The sequence below is a fragment of the Chiloscyllium plagiosum genome, unplaced genomic scaffold (assembly GCF_037043375.1).
Source record: "Chiloscyllium plagiosum isolate Xiang-an unplaced genomic scaffold, Cpla_swu_hap1 HiC_scaffold_4, whole genome shotgun sequence".
Classification (NCBI taxonomy): Eukaryota; Metazoa; Chordata; class Chondrichthyes; order Orectolobiformes; family Hemiscylliidae; genus Chiloscyllium; species Chiloscyllium plagiosum.
The window spans coordinates 46816153-46840105 of NW_028270142.1; the positions used below are offsets into that span (position 1 = coordinate 46816153).

At 39.3% G+C, this 23953-nt stretch overlaps 1 protein-coding gene across 2 annotated transcripts in view; it reads left to right on the top strand.

The window, feature by feature from the left end:
• The window catches only part of znf236 (zinc finger protein 236), a 159325-nt gene that overhangs the window by 19350 nt on the left and 116022 nt on the right, over positions 1 to 23953 (top strand). Inside the window, exons 1-2 of one of the 2 annotated variants that reach the window (XM_087986227.1) lie at positions 21869 to 21900; positions 22584 to 22666. Coding sequence is in view for 1 of the 2 variants with exons in the window: in XM_043688634.2 (XP_043544569.2) it covers positions 21743 to 21900 (158 nt within the window). In the remaining variant the exon portion in view is untranslated. Of the gene's footprint in view, positions 1 to 21742; positions 21901 to 22583; positions 22667 to 23953 lie in introns of those variants that run through there. The other variant, XM_043688634.2, reaches the window with a different exon arrangement.

A 23953-nucleotide genomic window follows, 5' to 3' on the forward strand; every position in this document is an offset into this window, starting at 1 on the left:
ATAAAATATTTTGATAAGAATTTAGGAGGCATGGTTAGTAAGTTTGTGGATGGTACCAAAATTGATGATATAGTCAAAGTGATGAAGATTATCCAAGAGTACAAATTGATCAGTTAAGTCATCGGGCTGAGGAATGGCAGATGGAGTTAAATTTGGATAAATACAAGATATTGCATTTTGGTAAAATGAACGAGGGTAGGACTCATACAATTACTGGTAGGGCCCTGTATCCACTCCAACCTATCACCATCACCCCCCACCTGCATCCACTCATTGCCTTTCAAACTTCCTGCCTCCCCAGCCCCACTGCCCTCCTATTTCTATCTCAGCCCCCTTGCCACCCCCACCCCCCCAATTCCTGATGCAGGGCGTATGCCCGAAATGTCGACACTCCTACTCCTTGGATTATGCCTGACCTGCTATGCTTTCCCAGTGCCACACTTTTTGATTCTGATCTCTAGCATCAGCAGTCCTCACTTTCTTCCTGGGTAGTGTTGCCAAATAGGGAGACCTAGAGTTTCAGGTATGTAGTTCTTTGAAAGTTGCACCACGGGTATACACTGTGGATATGAAGGTGTTTAGCATGCTTGCTTCATCGCTCAGACCATTGAGTATGGGGATTGGGACACCATGTTACATAGAAGCAGGAGGAGGCCACTCAGCCTTTTAAGCCTGCTCCACCATTCATCACGATCTTGGCTGATTTTCCAACTCAATAGCCTAATCCTGCTCTCTCCCCATAACATTTGACTCCATTTGCCCCAAGTGCTATTTCTCGTCTTTCAATGCTTTGGCATCAACTAATTCATACAACTTGCCACTCTTTGGGTGAAGAAATGTCTTCTCATCTCCGTCCTAAATGGTCGACTGCAAATCTTCGGACTGTGATCCCTGATTCTGGACAAACCCACCAATGGGAACATTCTCCCTGCATCTACTCTGTCTAGTCCTGTTAGAGTTTTATAAGTGTCTATGAGATTGCCCTTCATCTGAACTCCAGTGAAAATAATCCTAACCTAGTCAATCCCTTCTCAGGATGTCAATCCTGCCACCCCCAGATCAGCCTGGTATGCCTTCAAGTGAGGTTGAATAGGATGTTGGTGAGGCCACTTTTGGAATACTGTGTTTAGTTCTGGTTGCCCTGCTATAGGAGGAGTATTATTAAATTAGAGGGGTTTGGAAAAGATTTACCAGGATGTTGCTGGGACTGGAGAGTTTAAGTTATAAGGAAAGGCTGGATAAGGTGGGACTTATTTCACTGGAGCGTAGGAGTTTGAGGGGTGACCTTAGATGTTTATCTATGCCCCACATGATTTTATAAGGTGAACAGCAAAAGTCTTCTAGGGTAGGGGAGTTCAAAACTGGGGAGCATATTTTTAAGATGAGAGAAGAATGACTTAAAGGAGACCTGAGGTATAATGTTTTCACACAGGTTCATATGTGGGATCCATTGCCAGAGGAAGTGGTAGATGCAGTTACAGTTACACCATTTTAAAAGACATTTTAGATAGTTACATGAGTAGGAACTGTTTAGAGTGATCTGGGCCAAACATGGGCAAATAAGACTGGATTAGTTTGGGAAATGTGGTCTGCTTGGACGAGTTGTACCAAAGGGTCTGTTTCAGTGCTGTATGACTATAACCAACTAAAATTTAGTATTAGATTTAACTTTGGTTTCTTGGATATAATGCCTCATTGAATTAGTTCAATGAAATAACTGTAAAGGGTGAAACATCTCTTGTGTAAATTTCATGCCGTAGTTGAAAGTTCCAATTTCTTTCCTGTCAATTGTTAATCATTTATCAGGTACAGAAACTATTTTATATAGTAAGGGATTCTTCTTTAGTTTGAAAAAAAAAGGCATTTCATTAGTCAGTAGTTTTGCTGGTGCTCTCTTTTTGTGGTTTGCAATGTCCAGCATTGCCACTGTATTTCTGTCTGCTTACAGAAGAAACAGTGGATGCTCTGTTCCCAGTGTAATTCTTACTCACATATCCTTACTCATTTGCATAACCATCAGAGCAATAAGTTTGCCCAGGCCTCATTGCGTGGGAAACAACTCTTGAAGCCAAATTACTTTCTATTATTTACTATACGTGTTGCCACTTGAATGTCTGTCCTCTTGGCTGCTTCCCTGCAGTTCTTGGCTGTTTTCCTTCACATGGGTTTATTCTCTGCACAGACATAAATAACCCTAATGAAATGAATTGAAGAAAAATATATTTATTTAGGATGGTAAGATATGGCAAAAGAGAAGAAAAACGCTTTGAGTCACAAGTAGGAAAAATGAAATGAATAGTATAGATGGTTAAAAGAATTCCAGGGAGTTAAGAGCAGATGGGCAAAATCGTTTTCTCACAAGATGTTAATTCTTGCTTTTTTTTCCTCCAATTCTGCTGCTTTCAGCATGGATTGGTTAGAATATTGCAGTTCTTTTACTTGTTTCCTGGGAGCATCATTGAAGTGCTTTGTTAAAAGCATTGTAAATTAGTTTGAACAAATGTTACAATGTACAAATTTGATGTGTTTTTTTCACTGGCCTTCTATGTGAAGACGTTATCAAATGTAATGTTACAAAATAATTGCCAAAAGGTAATTGACATTTCATGTATGATCATAATTTGCATTTTTACATTTGCTTAACTGTAGAAAAGTGGCAAGATGCTTCATAGGTGCAAATAAAAAAAAATTCAAACAGAAGCTTAACTTATTAGGAACTGTGACCAAAAGCTTAATCAAAGAAATAATTTGTCTTGGGAAGTTTTAAATCCGAAGGCAGAGATGGTAGGGAAACAAATTCAGAGTGTGAGATACAGCTGAAGGTACAGCTGCTAGAGATGAAGGAATGATCACAATATTCTAGAGTCATGAGTGAAGGGTTCAGGATTGTGGCATGGGTGGAAGTTGGAAGTTGAGTTTAACTTTCAAGGATGAAAATGTAACATTTGAGATGTGGGACTAAGAGCAGTTGCTGATCAGTTTTGATGTAGTAAAGGAAATGAGCAAAAGATTTTTGGAGAATTAAGTTTTCCAATAGGGAATAAGAACAGTGGCCAAATACTGAGTGACTAGTAAACAGGACTAAAGATCTGGTCAAAGTGTTTGGGTTTAAGAAGGAACATGTAGTTTTTGGAAGGAGACCCTGAGTGCATAGCCTCAGCAGCTCACGGCACGACTGCAGAGGGTGGATTCGAGGAAGGGGCTGAAGTGGGAGCAACAAAGATGCAAGTGTCGGCAGGGGTGTAGGTGGAAATACAAGTAATGGAGAAATTTGTAAAGATGAAGAAGGTTAAGACCATGAAGGCAGCAGTTGGACAGAAATGCAAAAAGTAATTTTTTTTTGTGTGGAAGGCAGCTAAAAGTGAATGCAATTTAGTATAAGCTTAGGCAGGCAGGACTAACAGTGAGGAGAAAGAGAGGACTGCAGGTTGATCATGCAAGAGTTGGAAGAGAAATCATGTCTAGGTTACAAGTGGACATGTAAGAGTGAAACTAATGAGCGCAATCGCCCTATAGGACACTGTGGATAAAGCACTTTAGACTAACTTGCTATGATTGAGTATGTTATCGTCAAGAAGAAATCATCTATTGAATACCAGATGGAGAATACAATTCATACCTAGTAAAGTTGCTTTAGTGCTGGGAAGGTGGGCACCTGATTGTGGGTTATGGGACAAATGAGCATGGATCTGGGAGGCACCTATGCATTCATTGGGATGGTGAAAAACTGAAAGTTTATAAATTGGGTATAATTTGTAACTGCAGAGGATGGAATCTTTTGTAGAGCATTGCAGTGATATAAATTTTGAAAGGTGGTGAATGAAGGCCTTTTTTTGCCATGTTAGAAACATGGGAGTTAAGTGGAAAGGTTGGGTGTTCAGCCGTTCACTGCAAATGAAGTAAAGAAAGCAGGAACTTGATGTCCAGACAAAGTAACTTTGGAGAGTACATACAGTGTAAGATGGGGTTTCGGGTCTGTGGGGTCAAAAATAGGATTTTGGGAAAAAAAGGAGTGGAAGAGACAGCCAAGTTATTTAAGTCATTATCTTTGTACCTGAGATGTCCAGCACCTCTTTGACATGTTATGAAGTACATTTGTGGTATTGTAGGTGGGACTTCAACTCTGATTTGCTGGCCTAGAGGCAGGAACACTACCACTGCTCCACCAAAAACTTTAGTAGCTCCTTGAACTTGCTTTTCAGGCACTAGTTATAGGTGGCGAAAATAAGCAGCGAGGGACCATCTTTTGTCCATAATGATCTGTAGTAGTTGAATAAAACCAAGAACTGCAAATGCTGGAAATCTGAAACAGACAAAAATAGAAATTGCTGGAGAAGCTCAGCAGGCCTGGCAACATCTGTGGATAGAAAAGAGTTAATGTTTCAAGGTTAGTGACCGTTTTTCAGAACTGATAGCAACAAGGAAAAGGTTGCGTTTATGGTGGTGATGGGGAGTGGTGGGGAAAGAGTGAGCAGATGGATGGAAACAGAACCCAGAGAGAGAGAACACAGGTAGACCGACAAAAGAATTGATGATAGTAAGCCAGGGAAGAAGATAAACTAAATGGGTGACAATGGCAGCTATGAAAAATTGAAAATGGGTGGGTTGTCCTGAAAGCAATCCACTTCGTGACAGGACTTTGGGTAATGTATTGAATGTATTGAAGTGGTAGGCAGCTGGAAGCTTGAGGTCATTTTTACCTGGAGTAGATTAGATTAGATTACATTACAGTGTGGAAACAGGCTCTTCGGCCCAACAAGTCCACACCGACCCGCCGAAGCGCAACCCACCCATACCCCTACATTTACCCCTTACCTAACACTACGGGCAATTTAGCATGGCCAATTCACCTAACCTGAACATCTTTGGACAGTGGGAGGAAACCGGAGCACCCGGAGGAAACCCACGCAGACACTGGGAGAACGTGCAAACTCCACACAGTCAGTCGCCTGAGGCGGGAATTGAACCCAAGTCTCTGGCGCTGTGAGGCAGCAGTGCTAGCCACCGTGCCACCCACTTGCCACCGTGCCACCCACAAAGTGGTTGAACGGTTTGGCAAAAGGAGGCCAGGTAGACCTTGATGTGGATTGATATCTTGCCCATTTGTTTATCAAATTTGTTTCCCAAATCACTTAGGAAGCCTTCTGTGAAATTTGAGAAATATTTAAGTGTTTGGATTTTGACTTACTTGGATGTTTGCAAAGGAGTTGGTTCCAGAAAACGTGACTGCTATTTAGATGAAATGCAAGAAATTGGAACAAAGTCATGGGAGCCTTGGGATTTATAGCAGCTGTTTTTATGAATCTCTGAAGGACTCCGAGAAAGATGATACTGAAGGCATTTTTAATGAATTTGTCCCTAACAATGATAATAGGAGCCTTGAGGGGTAAGCTCTTGCATTTCAGGGTTTTTGCTGGATGGTTAATCACTGATTTTAGTCCTCCTACTCCTGATACACACACTTCCTGAAGGCACTGACTTACTTCCACAAGTATTGTCATGCAATGGTACTTTCCCCAATTCATGTTATTCTAGATATTTACTGGTAGTTATTCAGCTATTGGATATCACAGTTGCGCTTGCTTCTTTAATCATTGATTTCCCAACATGTGAGGTTTCTTGAAGACTCACTGCATAGCCACCTTCACGCAAGTTATAGCATATTTCTTCTGTCCATGTCCCACCTGTATGAATAAGTTGTAAAGTCACCCTGAAATTTAATTACAACTAGTTAGCTTTGTGTGCTGCTTTTAATTTTAATGTACCATTCAGGGTGAATGTTAATTTAAAAGAGAAAAGGATCAAGCTTTCAGAAGACTAAACCAAATCTGAGCAGAATTGTAGCTTTGCCTTTTTCAACAGACCACACACAAGTTGTTCTTAATCATTATATTGTATATAAATCAAATGTGAGTATTTTTAAGATGTAAACTTAAGAGCTTTGCTTGCTTTAATGTTATACACAAGAAGTGGTCAGAAGAATAAAGGTCCTGTTTGATAGAATCATACAGCATCAAAGGTAGCCATTCTGACCCTTGTACCTGTCTGGCTCTTTGGTGAAGGTATCCAGTTAATCAATTACCTGCACATTACGCTGCTTCAGAAATGACTTCAGATTTTCTAGTCTTAGTACTTGCACTTTTTGTACAGCATTTGATATTTGTAGTGAATTTTTTTTTAATGAACATTGACCTTAAATCAAAGATGTGTGTCAGCAGTAGTTTCGTTGGGTGCATTCTTATATTTGAGTCAGAAGGTTCTAGGTTGAAGTCCCACTTTAGGACTTGAGCACAGAAATTGTGGCTGTCACTTGAGTAAGTGAGAATTGCACAGTGGAATGAGTGATGCTTATTTAGGTAGATGTACATGGGGTCTTTGCTATTCATTGTTTTGCGTATACATTTCTGTTTTATTAGGGAAGAATTTTCGGTTTTGATTCAGATTTTTCATACTTGCATCGTTATTTTGGTGTGTTATCAGAAACTCCTTCCTTAAGGCCACTTTTGGAATTCTGCCTGTAATTCTGGTCCCCCTTAAATAAGAAGGATGTTGTGAAACTTGAAAGGGTTCAGAAAAGATTTACAAGTACATTACCAGGGTGGAGAGTTTGAGTTATATGGAGAGGCTGAATAGACTGGGACTCTTTTTCATGGAGCATCAGAGGCTGAGGTATGACCTTATAGAGGTTCATAAAATCATGAAGGGCATGGATAGTGTAAATGGGCGAGATCTTTTCCCTGGGGTGGGTGAGTCCAAAACTAGCCCATGGTATAGGTTTAAGGTGAGAGGGTAAAGATTTAAAAGCGACCAAAGGGACAACTTTTTCACGCAGAGGGTGGTGTGAGTATGGAATGAGCTGCCAGAAGAAGTGGGGGAGGCTGGTACAATTACAACACTTAAAAGGCATCTGGATTGGTATATATTTAGGAATGGTTTAGAGGGATATGGGCCAAATGCTGGCAAATAAGACTAGATTTATTTAGGAATTCTGGTTGGCATGGATGAGTTGGACCGAAGGATCGGTTTCCATGCTGTGCATCTCTATGACTCTAATTCTTATGTGAGGTTTCTTTTTCATTTTTCATTCTCTTGCTATTCGTCAGTTTTTTCTGAAACCTTTGTATGAGATCCCATGGCATTATTGTGAAGAAGGGCACAAGAACTAAGTCCAGTGTTCTGTCCAATATTTATCCTTCAGTCAACGTCACAGGAAAAAGGAGCAGATTATCTGGTTATTATCACATTGTGTTTGTGGGAATTTGCTAAACACAAATTAGCTGCAGTTCTTCCATAATTTGAACAATGACACTTCAAAAAGTAGTTCATTGATTATAAAGCCCTTTGAAATATCCCTTGGTTGTGAAAAGCGCTATCTTTATTTGTTAATTAACCATTTTAGGGCCTCAATTGGCAGTAGAGCAGGATAGGGCATGAAGATTGAGCCTTCCTGCCCAAAATATAGTTCTGATAGTAGCAAGAAGGTATCTTACTGATCCCAATCTGTCTGATCATCTTCCCCTCCCACCACCTACTTACCACTTTGTGGAAGGAAAACATAGAACAGTACAGCACAATACAGACCCTTCAGCCCTTGTTGTTGTGCCGACCTTTTATCCTACTCTAGGATCAAACTAACCTACATACCCTATATATATTACTATCATCCATGTGCCTATAAAAGAGCTGCTTAAATGTCCTTAATGCATCTGACTCTACTACCACTGCTGGCAGTACATTCCATGCACCCACCACTCTGTGTAAAGAACCTATCTCTGATATCTCCCCTAAACCTTCCGCTAGTCATCTTATGCTGCCTTCTGATAGCCACTTCTGCCCTTGGAAAAAGTTTCTGGCTATCCACTCTTATCTATGCCTCTCATCATCTTGAAAGGTGTCTGCTATTCTTGTCAATCATGTCTACCTGGAGAAAATAACTCCAGCTTCCTCTCTCTCCTTCCCTCATTTCAGGTATGCCCCTTATTTTCAATAAAAATGTTTTATTGTGCCAACTTGTTAAGCATAGATTTGGGTTTTCACCTCTTGTTTGGGCGGAGGGGAAGATGCATCATGTAGATGAGAACCCATTGAGTGTTCAAACTATATCCATAAATATGTGTTTTCTGAACAATTCAGAGAAACTGAAACATTCAGTAATTTCTCATGTATTCATTTGGACATTATGGACTCTAGATTGGCATGAATAACACTGAAGAAATAACACCACCACATGGATTCAATAACTTGTTTATGCTGAGTATCTTGATGATTTTTGTACTTGCTGATTATGGTTGGTTCCAAGAGTTCTAACACAATCTCTAGGTTAGATTACATAAAATCATCCCAACAGGATAATTCAGTCCAGTACCATGGAACTGACTGCTATCTGTCAGCCTACATGTCCTGGGACAATATTTCAGTAATAATGTCCAGCCAAATGAGCTAACCAAACCCAATCTGTGCTTGCAGATTAATCGGCCTGATGTGTTTTATAACTAAGTATTGTGTCTAGTTAATTGGTAGATAGGATACTGAGAGTCAAAAAGTGTTGTGCTAGAAAAGCACAGCAGGACAGTTGAAGTTTTGGGCATAAGCCTTTCATCAGGAAGTGAAGAAGATGTTTGGCATACTTGCCTTTATTGGTCAGTACATTGAATATAAGAGTTGAGAAGTCATGCTGTGGCTGTACTTTTGGAATTTTGTGTGCAATTCTGGTCTCCCTGCTATAGGAGGGATGTTGTGAAACGTGAAAGGGTTCAAAAAAGATTTACAAGGATGTTGCCAGAATTAGAGGGCTTGAGCTCTAGGGAGAGGCTGAATAGATTGGGATGATTTACCATGGAGTATCGGAGGCTGAGGGTGGCCTTATAGAAGTTTATAAAATCATAAGGGCATGGATAGGATAAATAGGGTCTTTTCCCTGGGAGGGGGGGGGTCCAAAATTAGAGGGCATTAGTTTAAGGTGAAAGGGGAAAGATTTAGAAGGAACCTAAGAGGTAACCTTTTCATGCAGAGGGTAGTGTGTGTATGGAATGAGCTGTCAGAGGAAGTGGTGGAGACTGGTGCAATTACAATATTTAAAAGGGATCTGGGTGGATATGTGAATAGGAACGGTTTAAGGATATGGGCCATATGCTGGCATATGGGACTTGACTTACTTAGAATATCTGGTTAGCATGGATGAGTTGGACCAAAGGGTGTGTTTTTGTGCTGTGTAACTCTGTGACGAATCCAGTCCATGTTGGTGTCTTTTCATCCATTTGGATGGTGGTAACATAATCTCAGCTGACACTACCAGTGCAATATTCAGAGTGCTGCACAGTTGAAGGGGACATGTTTTAGATGAGACATTAACTGCCCTTACAGTTGAATATAAAAATCTCAGTGCTATTTTCAGAAAAAGCAGAACCGTCTTCCCGGTATCCTGACCAATATTTGTCTCTCAACCAACATCATTTAATGGATTATTTGCTTGTTTATCACATTGCTGTTCGTGGAAATCTACTATTTTGGCAGCTACATTTCTTATGGTATTACAAGAGCTTTTGCATGTCTTGTCCTTGTAACCTCTTCAAAAGGTTGAAGTAACAGGCAATTGTACTAGTACTGATATTTACTAGAGATGAAATCTTCCTGTCTTCTGATGGCATGTTCTATTCCACAGTGAGAAGCAGAAAGTAACTATCACATTTGAAGTTGGGGTTCTGCAGAAAAAATGTAGGGGTAGCTTCACAAGAGAACTTTAAAACTACAGAATTGTTTTAATGGATAGAGAAAAATATATTTCCATTGGTGAGCTCATGGTAATTTAAAGAATCTGTATTGTGCTTGGCATGCATGAGAACCTTTGGGTTTCTAAATGATTTCATAGTTTGGGATGAGTTTTGCTTCTGACCGTCCATCAGCAAAAATCAGATTCACGCTTTCATAAAGAAATGTTAAAATAGTCTTGTGTTTCAAAATGAGAGAATTGTCAAATGCACCAAATATATTGTTGCAAACGTTTCGTTCCCTGGCTAGGCGACATCATCAGTGCTTGGGAGCCTCCTGCAAAGCGCTTCTTTGATGTTACCTCCGGTGTTTATAGTGGTCTGTCCCTGCCGCTTCCGGTTGTCAGTTTCAGCTGTCCGCTGTAGTGGTTGGTATATTGGGTCCAGGTCGATGTGTTTGTTGATGGAGTTTGTGGATGAATGCCATGCCTCTAGGAATTCCCTGGCTGTTCTCTGTCTGGCTTGCCCTATGATAGTAGTGTTGTCCCAGTCGAATTCCTGTTGCTTGTTGTCTGCGTGTGTGGCTACTAAGGATAGCTGGTCGTGTCGTTTCGTGGCTAGTTGATGTTCATGTATGCGGATTGTTAGCTGTCTTCCTGTTTGTCCTATATAGTGTTTTGTGCAGTCCTTGCATGGTATTTTGTACACTACATTAGTTTTGCTCATGTTGGGTATCGGGTCCTTCGTTCTAGTGAGTTGTTGTCTGAGCGTGGCTGTTGGTTTGTGTGCCGTTATGAGTCCTAGGGGTCGCAGTAGTCTGGCTGTCAGTTCTGAGATGCTCCTGATGTATGGTAGTGTGGCTAGTCCTTTTGGTTGTGGTTTGTCCTCGTTCCGTGGTCTTTCTCTTAGGCATCTGTTGATGAAGTTGCGTGGGTATCCGTTTTTGGCGAATACCTTGTATAGGTATACAGGAAAGCCACACACACAGACCAAGTCCTAAACAATGAAAGTAACCACCCCAACACACACAAACGAAGCTGCATCAGGACACTATTCAAAAGGGCCACAACACACTGCAGTACACCAGAACTGCAAAAAGAAGAAGAGGAACACCTATACAAGGTGCACACCTATACAAGTGCACAAAACACTATATAGGACAAACAGGAAGACAGCTAACAATCCGCATACATGAACATCAACTAGCCACGAAACGACACGACCAGCTATCCTTAGCCACACACGCAGACAACAAGCAACAGGAATTCGACTGGGACAACACTACTATCATAGGGCAAGCCAGACAGAGAACAGCCAGGGAATTCCTAGAGGCATGGCATTCATCCACAAACTCCATCAACAAACACATCGACCTGGACCCAATATACCAACCACTACAGCGGACAGCTGAAACTGACAACCGGAAGCGGCAGGGACAGACCACTATAAACACCGGAGGTAACATCAAAGAAGCGCTTTGCAGGAGGCTCCCAAGCACTGATGATGTCGCCTAGCCAGGGGACGAAACGTTTGCAACAAAAACTTCCAGCTCGGCGAACAGAACCACAACAACGAGCACCCGAGCTACAAATCTTCGCACAAACTTTGAACCAAATATATAGAAGCAAATGAGAGTTAATTGTATTTCACCAATTGCTTGATTTTTCTCGTCCCTTTCCAGTTGATAGCATAGTCATATTTACCACTTGGAGCATTGTTATATGCATCAAATCTCAATGCCTGTCAGATGGATTCTGACAGCCAGTGTTATGATTCCTAAGCCAGAAATTTCCTTCCAATCGTTTTTCACTACCAGAAGCATTTCAAAGTTGAAAAGTATGGAATTAGAGGCAAGTGATGCAAATTATTTGGTGTTACATATATTTTTTCAAATAAATACTTCACAACTGATAAGCCTATTTGCACATAGCTAACTGTGGATGAGTCAGATGTTGTGTGTTCCAGATTCACACAACAGATTAGAACGCACAGTCTAATGTGACACTCACTTCGTTGTAGTATTGAGGGAATGCTGCCTTGTTGGAAGTGCTTTCTTCTGCATAAGACTTTAAACCATTTACCCTCTTGAGTGGACAGGGAAGATTCTACAGCATTATTTTTGAACAATAGGCCAAAATGTTGGATGAACTCAGAATATCTGATCAGTGTTACACTGACTGGGAAAGAGCTGTTTTAAAACTGGCTTTTGTGACTCCTGTATTATGACAGTGATCCTAATTATAATAAATACACTCAATTGGTTTACTTAAAATCTTGTGGCACAGTGCTAGTATCTCTGCATTCAGTGCAGAAGGTCTCAAGACTGCTTACCCTGGAGGTCTGTCAAACCATTATTTAAATAGGTTGATTTGTCTTGGAGCTATTGTACAAATGCAAGTCTTTTTCATTTTCTGGAGACCTTGTGAAAGTATAATCTTTGGAAGTGGGTGTTTTGAGTGGTTAGTTTAGTTGAGCTTCAGACTAATGTGCTAGTATAGCTATGGGGCATTATGCCAAACAGGAGTAAGAGACCCCTTGAAGACTACCTAACTGCAGTGTCTTGACAACATTGTCACTCAACATGTAGTTTTTCCATGAACGTATCAAGTCAGCCTATATTCATATGGTGTAGTCAGAGAACATGCATCATTGAGAGACAGAGAGAGAGAGAGAGCGAGAAAAAGACTTGCACTTCTGTAGCACCTTTCATGATCTAAGAACACTTCAAAGTGCTTTACAGACAATGACATATTCTTGAAGTGTAGTCACTATTGCTGAGTAGGTAATGTGACAACCAACTAGCAGACAACATGGCTGTATGTACACTAATGAGATAATACCAGATCACCCCTCTTACTGGGGTTTGGTCATGAATAAAACCGTGACAGCTGTTAATATACATTTAATACATTTAAAATATAACCTTACATTTATTTTGTCTTTATCCTTTCTAGATAATGGAAAAGTATTAATGTTCTTGTACATTCATTGACATTGATTTGTTTCAGCTCCTTATTTGGTTTCTCAAAGATGATGCAACTGACTTTGGAAAGCACAATGGAAGAAATGATTTGGAGATGCTGGTGTTGGACTGGGGCGTACAAAGTTAAAATCACACAACAGCAGGTTATAGTCCAACAGGTTTAATTGGAAGCACAGTAGCTTTCGGAGCGTCGCTCCTTCACCTGATGAAGGAGCGATGCTCCGAAAGCTAGTGTACTTCCAATTAAACCTGTTGGACTATAACCTGGTGTTGTGTGATTTTTAACTATGGAAGAAATGATAGGCTTAGATTTGTATTCTACTGTTCATGCACAACTTTCCTTGCAAAACACTTAGTTTGGCACAATTTCTTTTTGATTTGCTGCTTAATTATTGAGAGTTGGAATCTCTTACCTGTGGGGTTGAATAAGACAGACCAAATTATAGATATTTTTAACCTATTTTTCTAATCAACCTGTTCAGAGATGTTATTACACAGCTCTGGCGCAGGTGGCACTTGAACCTGTGTAACTGGCTCAGAGGTAGAGGCACTACCACTGAATAACAAGAGGGCCTTAATCAGTCTGTTAAGATATGTTCTGACACTTCTCTGGAACAGGTAGCAGTTTAACCCAGCTCAAAAGAAGTGAGACCACTACTGTACCACAGGAGCCCTGTGACTTGTCCCAAACCTGATTTTATCCTTAGTCCTTCCAATAGGTTTTGGGGGCAGGATATTTACTTTTGTACATTTCATAATAGTACAGAACTGCACACTCAGAGGGGTTGCATCACAAAAAGTTATTTAGCCCAGTCTGTCCTCTTAAATTTTCCTGTAATCCTGCACGATTTCTTTTTCCAGTTAATTATCTAATACCTTTTTGAAAGCCAGGATTGAATCTGCCATCCGTCACACTCAGTTCATTACAGATCCAAGCTACTTTTTTAAAAAAGCTTTTCCTCGTGTCTCCTCTTGTTCTTTTGCTAAATTCAGTGTCTTTTGATCCTGGACCGTTCTCCCAATGGAAACATTTTCTCCCAATTTTATTTGTCCAGACTAGTGATTTTACAGACATCTATTTGTTCAAGCATGTGTAGGTTAGGTGCATTAGTCAGGGGAAATGTAAAGTTTTGGGTAGGGAAATGGGTCTGGATGGGTTATTTTTCAGAGTCGGTGGGGACTTGTTGGGTTGAAGGACCTGTTTCCACACTGTAGGGACTCTATGATAAATGATGATAAATCAAATCTCCTTGCAATTTTTCTAGTCTATCCACATGACTCTTTTATATCTGAAGCCATATTTGTAAATGTTTCCTGCCCTCACTCCAAATCCTTCACATATTTCTTTCTTAAAGTCTGGTGCCCACAATTGGACGTAGTAGAGACTGACCAGTGTTTTATAAAGTTTCTTCATGACTTTACTTTCTGAGCTGCCAGAAGAAGTGAAGTCTGGTACAATTACAACACTTAAAAGACATCTGAACGCGTATGCGAATAGGAAGGGTTTAGAGGGATATGAGCCAAATGATGGCAAATGTGACTAGATTAATTTAGGATCGCTGTTCAGCATGGATGGGTTATACCAAAGAGTCTGCTTCCATGCTCTACAGCTCTATGACCATCCAGGACAAAGCGATCTATTTGATTGGTGCCACGTGGATAAGCATCCACCATTGGCACTCAGTAGCAGCAGTGTGTAACATCTAAAAGATGAAAATCACACAACACCAGGTTATAGTCCAACAGGTTTAATTGCAAGCACACTAGCTTTTGGAGCGACGCTCCTCTAAAAGATGTACTGCATAAATTATCCAAAGATAATTAGACAACATCTTCCAAATGCATGACCACTTCCATCTAGAGAGACAATTGCAGCAGATACTTGGGAACACTACCAACTGCATGTATCCCTGCAGGCCATTGACCATCCTGACTTGGAAATGTTTTGTTGTTCCTTCACTGTTGTTGGGTCAAAATCCTGGAATTCCCACCCTAAGGGTGTTTTGGGTCAACTGACGTCACGTGGACTGCAACAGTTCAAGAATGCTGCTCAGCACCACCTTCTCAAGGGCAACTAAGAATGGAGAATAAATATTGGTCCAGCCAGCAAAGTCCACATCCCATGTGAATATTAAAAATAATTCTCGATCTATGCATGTACATTACTCCATACCACATGCTTTTTCTATGCCCAATAACCTCTTATGAGGAAAATCCTAATAGAGTTTATCCACTGGTTTTTGTTTACTATTCTACTTGTTACTTCCTCCAACACACCAAAAAAGGTTTTCTAAGCTGATCTGCCTTTCGTTAAACCCATGCTGGCTTTGCCCAATCCCATTAATGCTTTCCAAATGTTTTGTCATCATGTCTTTTATAATAGACTCCAGCATTTTGTTCAGCTAATTGATCTGTATTTGTAATTCTCTGTTATCTCTCCCTCCCTTTATAAATGGTGAGACTACATTTCACACCCTCCAATCTATGGGAATGCTCCAGCCTGTAGAGTTTCGGAAGATAAATTTGTTCAATATTTTCAGAGTCACTTCCTTTAGTACTCTGGAATGTAGATTATCAGGTTCTGGTGATTTGTTAACCTAGAACTCTTAATTTCCCCAGCACTGTTTTCTTGCTAATACTAATTTCCTCCAATTTTGCCTTCTCACTAGACCCTCTGTTTGCTAACATTTTTGAGAGGTTATTTATGTCCTCTTTCATGAAAACAGAACTATAGAATGTATTCAATTCTTCTGCCATGTCTTTGTTCCCCATTTTACTTTCTCCGGCTTTTGACTAAGAGGCTTTTACTTAGAAAAGGTCCTTACTAAACTTATTCTCTTCACATATTTCTAGAGTGTTGAATGGTCTTTTTCTATGCTTCCTGCAATTTTCTTGCAATTTAGCATGTCTCCTCTTTAGATCTAATGCTGTTCCCAATTTATTTTGTAAGCCATGGTTGAGCTATCTTTTGCTCCTTCATTCCTGAATAGCACTGAAATAATTGTTGTAATTCATGCACATGTTCTTTACCTGTGAACCATTGCTTTCTACCATAACCCTTTTAGTAATATTCCCCAATCTATCCTGGCCAGGTCATGCCTCATAACCGCCGCATTCCCTTTATTTAAATTCAGGAACATTAGTTTTGGATTCTAATACTTCATTCTCCATTTTAATGAAAAAATCTATCATATGGTTGCTGTTCTCCATGGTTCCTGCAGAACAAGATTGTTACTTTATCAAAGCAACTATGACTACAGTCGTACCATTATTGCACACATAGAATCATAGACTCCCTACAGTGTGGAAACAGGCCCTTTATCCCGGCAAGTCCACACCAACCCTTCAAAGAGTACTCCACCCAGATCCATTTACCCCTGGCTAATGCACCTAACCTACACAGCTCTGAACATTACGGGCAATTTAGCACGGCCAATTCACCTAACCTGCACATCTTTGGATTGTGGGAGGAAACCCACGCAGACATTGGGAGAACGTGCAAACTCTACACAGAGTTTGGAGGCTGGAGTCAAACCCAAGTCCCTGGCGCTGTGAGGCGGCAGGGCTAACCACCACTGCTTCTCTGATCCCTTGTTTCTCTTATGATTTGGAGATGCCGGTGTTGGACAGGGGTGTATGTAGTTAAAAGTCACATGACACCAGGTTATAGTCCAGTAGGTTTAATTGGAAGCACTGGCTTTCGGAGAGCTGCTCCTTCATCAGGTGGTTGACTCACAACCACATGATGAGCAGGGCTCCGAAAGCTAGTGCTTCCAATTCCACCTGTCCGACTGTAACCTCGTGTTGTGTGATTTTTAACTTTTATAGCTTCACTACTGTTTGGGGAAGTGTAGATGATCCCCAACAATATTTTATGCCACTTGGTATTTCTTATCTCCACCCAAACAAATTCTGCATTGTGATTTTCTGAAGAACTATCCTTCCTCAGTATTGGCTTGAAATTCTAAACTAACAATTCTACCTCGCCTTTCCCTTTTTGTCATCCTTCCTAAATACCAGATATCGCTTGATGTTCAGTACTCATCCTTGGAACCCTGCAGTCTTGTCTCTGTAATCGCAACCATATCATAAGCATTTCCATCTGTCTGTGCTGTGTATTCATCTACCTTTTATTGCAAAGGCTCCATGCATTAAGTGACATAACCTTTAGACTTGCTTCTGTAACCTTGCTTGTCAGCTTTATTTTGCATTATACCTCCATTTGTTTTTTGCCTTTTTTTCTGTCTTCCAGTTTTGCTTCTTAGCTTTCTATTTTTTATTTCTATCCTTGTTTCTCCCTCTGTCTCCCTATTTGGGCTCCCATCCCCTGCTATTCCAGTTTAAACCTTGTCTGACAGCACTAGCAAACACCCTTCCCCTGCCCCCAGGACATGTAACACACTATATGGAAAAAGACAGAGCAGTTCATGCAACATTTATATTTTACTCACCCTTCCTCCCATCTTTCCTTATCTACATCTGTCATTGCAGCCATCAGCCCTTCTCCCTCATATGCTTCACTTTAAATGCATCTATGATTTTGGAAGTAGCTTCCTTGGTAAGACATGCAAAATACTTGTTTAGTACTTTAGTCATACACGTTCAGATAATGTCTATGGACCCTAATCTGCCTTTTACCACTCTCTTATTTCTTGTATGCCTTTTGAAACTTTTAGATTCTCTTTTTATGTTGTCTATCAGTCTTCTGTGCTCTCTCTTATTCCTTCACTTTGCCTTTGAACTTTCTATATTTAATCTAGTTCACATTTGACATCACATTTGTCATTTGCACCATTTTGTTTCTTTGTCATCTTACTGAATATCTCTTTCCTTGATCCAAGGAGCTCTAGCTAAGCGTATACATTGTGCTTTTAAATTTCTCTGTCTCATTCTTGTCCTGAAATTGCCCCGCCTATTCTTAGGCTTTCTCATTTACAAGATGGAGAGGGGGAAGAAGCAGGTGCCCTCTAACCACCCATTCTTCATTGACTTTTCTTTGTTTTCAATAGAAACTGTATAAAACTTATTGTGCTGAGTATCACATTTAATATAGGAACAGAAGAGGCTGGATATTCTCAGCATCTGTGGAGAAACCGTTTTAATGCATTTTTGTCAGCATGCACACTTCTGAGAATTTAATAACCTGAAGCATCAACTCTGTCTTTGTTTTTATAGATGTTGCCTGAGTGTTTCCAGCATTTTTTGTTTTTGTTTTGAATTTTCAACATTGCATACTTTGCTCTCCTATTAGCAACTCAATGACATTTAATGTTATCACATAATGAACTTTTAAAGTTCATGTGAAAGTTTGATTTAAAAAGACTGGAATTATTCAGGAGACAATAGAGCCTGAGTGGGACCCCATAAGATTGTATGTTCTGGTGTTATAATTAATAAGAATGGTTCGAAGGATGAGGAACTGTGCATAGATTGGAGAAGCAACTGGAAAAGTTGGGACTGTTTTCTTTGGAGAAGAAAAGATTCAAGGAAACTGGATGAGATATTCAAAATCATGATAGTTCTGGACAGAGTAGATGGGGAGAAATTGTTCCCGTCGGTGGAAGGATTGAGAACAAGAGGGCACAGATTTAAGGTAATTGAGAAAAGTAGTAATGGAGACATGAGAAGCCACTGCGTACAGTGATCACTTTGGACCTGAAAGCCCTGCCTGAGTGTGTGGTAGAGGCAGGATCAATGAAGGCATTCAAGATAGAATTAGATTTTTATCTGGAAAGGAAGAAATGCGGGGTTATGTGGGAAAGATAGGGGAATGACATTAGGTGCATTGTTCATTTGGAGAGCCAGCATAGACAAAACAGTGTCTTTATGTTCTGTAATGGCTCTGTGATTTGATTGGCCCTACTTGTAGGAATATATCTTGACTATACCCAAAATATCTGCTTTTTAAAGGCAACCCATTGTTTCCTGTAAAGTTTTTCTATTAATCTTTGATTCTAATTTATTTGGGTCAGATTCATTCTTGCCCTCTCAAAATTGGCATCCGCTAACAATTTTCACTCTGGCTTGTTCCTTGCCCTTTCTCATAGTATCATTTGGTTTAGGATGGCTATGATCACTGTACCCTAAATGTTACCTGTCTGACATTTAATCCATCTATCGCATCTCATTCCCTAGAATGAGATCCAGCAGTAACTTCTCGCTTGTTGAACTTGAAACAGTCAGCTCGAGAAGATTCTCCTGGGTACACTTCAGAAATTTGTTCCTCACTTTGCCATTTACTCTATTACTATCTCATTCTGTATTAAGATAATTAAAATCCACCACCATAGTTTTTATGTCTGTGTGTAATTTCTTTATAGATTTGTTTCTCTAACTTCCACAACCTCGATATCAACTCATATGGAGTTTCTGGTTACATTAAAATTCTTTTTGGTCACGTCCATTGAGTTACTGATTTTTTTTAAACATGATTTATATTGCCGGTGACTGTTCCTATACATTCCTGATCATGCTTTCAAAATTAATTTTCACATGTGACTGAAGTTCTTCATTAGTTTTGGAGCATTAAATAGCTTTTCAAGGACAGCAGTTTTGTATTCAGCCATATAGTCTATGCAGCATATTTGTGTTGTAAAAAGAATCATTTTGGTTAAGTATATCTCCTAAATGATGGGGCTATAATATGAGAATTATGTCAAGATTGAGAACTGGGAAAATGTGGAGACTCATAGGTCTGAGGAAACATTAACTTATTGAAATTTGCTGGGGTGGAATGCAAACTTAACAGTGTTGGCTTTTTTAATGATGAGAAAATATTAGATCAAGTGTGCTATTTAATCTAGTTCTGTACTTTCAGAAAAGGTGTGGCATGGGTGACTCAGTGGTTAGCACTGTTGCCACACAGTACCAGGGATCCAGGTTCGATTCCAGTGTTGGGTGATTGCCTGTGTGAAGTTTGCATGTTCTCCCCGTGTCTGTGGTTTCCTCCAGTGCTCTGGTTTCCTCCCACAGTCCAAAGATGTGCATGTGGAAAAAGCAGTGTTACAGGGGTTGAGTGGGTCTGGCTGGGATGCTGTTCAGAGGGTCGGTGTGGATTCGATGGGTGAATGGCCTGCTTCAACACTGTAGCGTTCTATAATTCTATGGCTTAACTACAAGGAATCTGCAGTCTGATTTAGGGTTTGTCATCGTGTATTTAAAATCTGCTTGTATGTTTTACTTCAGTATTCCAAATATTCATTCATTGAAATTTATTTTTAGTGTTGCCTCCAATTGGATGTTGGATGGATTTTGCAAATATAGATAGCCATTGCTGTGTTTTTTTTAATCTTGTCTTTGAGATTTTGAACAAATCTAACAATTGCTTCACCTCACCTGCTGTGTTCTTGTGAAGAGTTTATGCTTGGAACAGTGCCATGTTACCTTAGTTGTAGGCAAATTAATTTTATCAATTTCTTTGTCTTAGTTTAAACAACTTGGAATCTACATGAACTTCTATTTCTAGACAAATGTGAAACACCATTAATTTTATGTGATATTTCTTAATGCAATAACTTGTATGCATTAAATAGCTTTTTACTGTAGAATATATGCTCACATCTTTCATCGAGGGGAAAGGAAGTAAATGCAACAGGTGCCAAATAATAGGAGAGGAATTCGCATGGGTGATTAAGACTTGGCTTCAAAGATAGGAAATGAACTTTTTAAAGAGGCAACTAGAGAAGTGGAGGGATAAACAGCAAAGTTAGAGTATGAATAAGCTGAAGGTTCTGACACTGATGGTTGGATGATGGTTTCAGCTTTGGCTTATTAGCACTTGTGGCTGACTCAGAAGGTTTTGAGTTTAAGTTACACTTAAAGACTCGATGGGAGTGTTAAGGGAGGCAATGTAAGAATGTGAAGCGGGAGGATGAGATCTTCTGTGTTCGTTCGTGTGGATGATGGTGATAGATGAGGTAGAGTTTTATTTATTCTGAGCTGGGAGTTAATCGAGCATGAAGGATTGCAAACCATCAAGGGAAGCATTGAAGAAACAGTAGAATTAACAAAAGCATGAATGAGGATGTCAGAGAGTTCAAGGTGCCATGCTTTCACATACCATGACTCAGTTTAAACAAGTGGGATATATAGGCAGTAGCATGAAAATGAAGCTTGTATTGGGAATCAAAGACCAAATAACAGAGATTGTTGACTCATCCATGGTCTAGATTCATTGGACCAAACTATCTGTCTCCATGTTGTAACTTACATATATTTTTATAAATGTCTGTTGTACAATTTCTAATCATTGAGTAAAATATAAGTTGCATTTAATTGGCCAATGCGTTTTTTGTTTTGTGATCGGTTTGATTATTAAAATACCCTAGTGCAAAGTGTATCATAAAATATTCAAAACCATAAGGTTGACAAATGGGACCTGTTATTTAAACCTTGTTTCAATTTTATGTTTATATTACATTTATAAGTGACTTTTGTGTGACAATAAAAGCCTAATCATTAATCCTTTTTAGTCATATCTTAATGAGCAAGACAAGACCAGTTATCGTAGTAGAGCTTTGTTGTTTATTGTAGGTTAGCTGGTTAAATGATCCAAATTAGATACGTCCTATTTTTGCATTTGCTTCTCCCAGTTATTGTAGCACTACAATTGGTCTCAATCACTGCTTTACCACCCACTTCCTCCTTTCTGAAAATGCATGTGCAGAAGTCAGAACATTGGCACTTGTCTTTGGCATTGCCCAAAACCTCTGAGCTGTGGTAGCTTATTTACATGACTATTTAGGGTTTTTAAATGGGTGTGTGCTCTGAAATTATTTAATGGTTTTGAGAGAGGGGGAAGGAAGGGGAGAAAAATGGGTCAGAAATGAGTGACTGGAGAAAAGACTGACTTTACATTTTGAAAAGCAGAGTGGTTATAGAGTTTGCCCAGTAAGTCTGGGCATACCTCCATGAGGACAAATCTTTGGTCAGAACAGTTCTTTAGCTTATGGTTTTGTCATGTTAATGACATTACATCAAATAAACATTTTACGAGAATATATTATGTATTTAAGTGAACGCATCTCACTTTTTTTTTGCTTTACTTTTACAGATAATTTACTGCAGCTGAATGCAGACAATGCAAATGGTTTTCTTGAGCCCCAGGAATCTCAATACCATGGTGCTCATAAATGCGATGTTTGTTTCCAAACATTTCCCAAATATAATCAATTGCAGCGCCATATCCGGGAGCATGAGGAAAATGACAAGGTAAGCAGGCTTCTTTCTGTACTTTTGGAAGGCTTCAAAAATCCTCAAATATAGCAACATTTTTTAAACATAATTGTTAAAAAGTCTCATTAATACCAATTACTCAAGATAAAATAAACTTTTATATGGGGTACATGAGAAATTATATTCCTTCAAGCCAGAAGTCATTGCATCCATCAGCTTTTACACAAGATTAACATTATTTTCAATGGTTATATATGGATGAATATGTAATATATTAGTTATTATGCCTCGGCTCTCACATGCAGAGATTTGGTAGGCTTTTTAACCAAAAGGTAGTACAAGGTTATTCATGGATCAAATCTTAGTGTGATTATTAATTACTTGGCAGTAATTATATCAGTTAATTAATTTAAAGGCCTTTTAGATATTTCCTGTGCCAAGTCTAGTTACAGTTGCCAACTAATTGACAAAACCAATGTGTACCACATGATCTTTCATGATGCCTTCAAGAAAAAATAGCAAGTGCATAGCTCAATTTTAGACTGGAGACAAAAATGGCAGAATAGATTAATGAATAAGAACAAGATGATCATGTTGTCAGTTGTGGAGCCACCATAGTCTGCGCTCTGAGAAACGGAGAAAGATTGTATTTCAAAATTCAGGTCTAATGACATGTGGTGCACAGGTTCATGAAAAAGTGTGATTTAATGCTCCCTCAGAAAATGAAAATTTCAAAATGTCTGCCACCTGAACACAATAAAGAAATCATCGAATTCCACCATTTTATCATCTAACATCAAAAGTAAGCATATTAATTGTCCTGCATTTGAAAACACCTTCAATGCGCTAGCAAGCATGCTACCGAGTTTGCTGAAGAAAACATCCTTTTAAAGACCATTCATTATGAGAAGACTTGGTTCATATACGTCCCATCTTGCATGGTAGATGACATAAGATTAAAGCTGATCTTCAAGTACAAAGCTTTCCCAAAGAGGAATTTCAGAATGGTGTTGTCATCTGTATTCATGAGAGAGGCTGGATGTCTGAAAGTGATTGCAAGAAATGGTTTGAAGAAGTATTGTATATGATATCAGGAAGATGACCAAAGACCAAAGTTTGCTCATATGGAACATGTTCAAATCCCACTATATTAATAATGTAGTATGTGATGTGAGATCAGCTAACATTGATATTAACGTTATTCCCATCATCATATGAATGTTGTTTAGTTCTTTGGATGTATCTATAAGTAAACCTCTTGAGGACAGTATCTAGAAGTTGTAAAACAATTCCATGTTGGAAGGAAAAGACGTTCACTTGCGAGCACCCTCACTGGCAACAATTTGACAGTAGGCCATATACACGTAGAATGAATGTGATCCTAGTACTTTCCACAGTGCAAGTCTAAAATGTGGACTATCGAATGTGATGGATGGTGCTAAGGATGAGAAATTGCAAAATGATGTCAGAAATTACCAGTTCTGCCAGGTATGCTGATGAATAGGATGAAGATCAGTATGCTGTACAGTTGGGTACTGGGACAATTTGTCTGGTGGTTCAAATAGCGATTGGAGTGATCTTGGAGTGATCTTGAAGGATTTCATAGTGGAGTGTTATAGTTAATTCATTATGCTATATTTTTAGCATAATACTAGTTTAATGTTATAAATTTTGGAGCAGTAATATAAACTCTTTGAATTGTCAATTTTTACCTTTTAATATATTGAGATGGTCTTTGGGTCTGAATCAACCATGTATGGCAATCCTTCAAAAAACATTACCTGTGTAAAAGTCAACCTCATTACTTTTGCCTGAAAAAAATGGTTCTCAAACACTTAACTTTACTGAATTGCTAAATATGCTGAATTTACATGGTGGTTCTCGTTAGGGCTTTGGTGAGACACCCCCCTTTGGAAAATGGCATAAGTCTGATCATAACTGTTCAAAAGAAGTCATATTGAACCCAAAAAATTGTCTATCTCTTTCCACAGATACTGCAAGACCTACTGAGTTTCTTCAGCAAGTTCTTTTTTTAAAAAATAACTGTTCATTTGTCCTGCCTGGAGCTGAGATAATCATAGTGAGATGG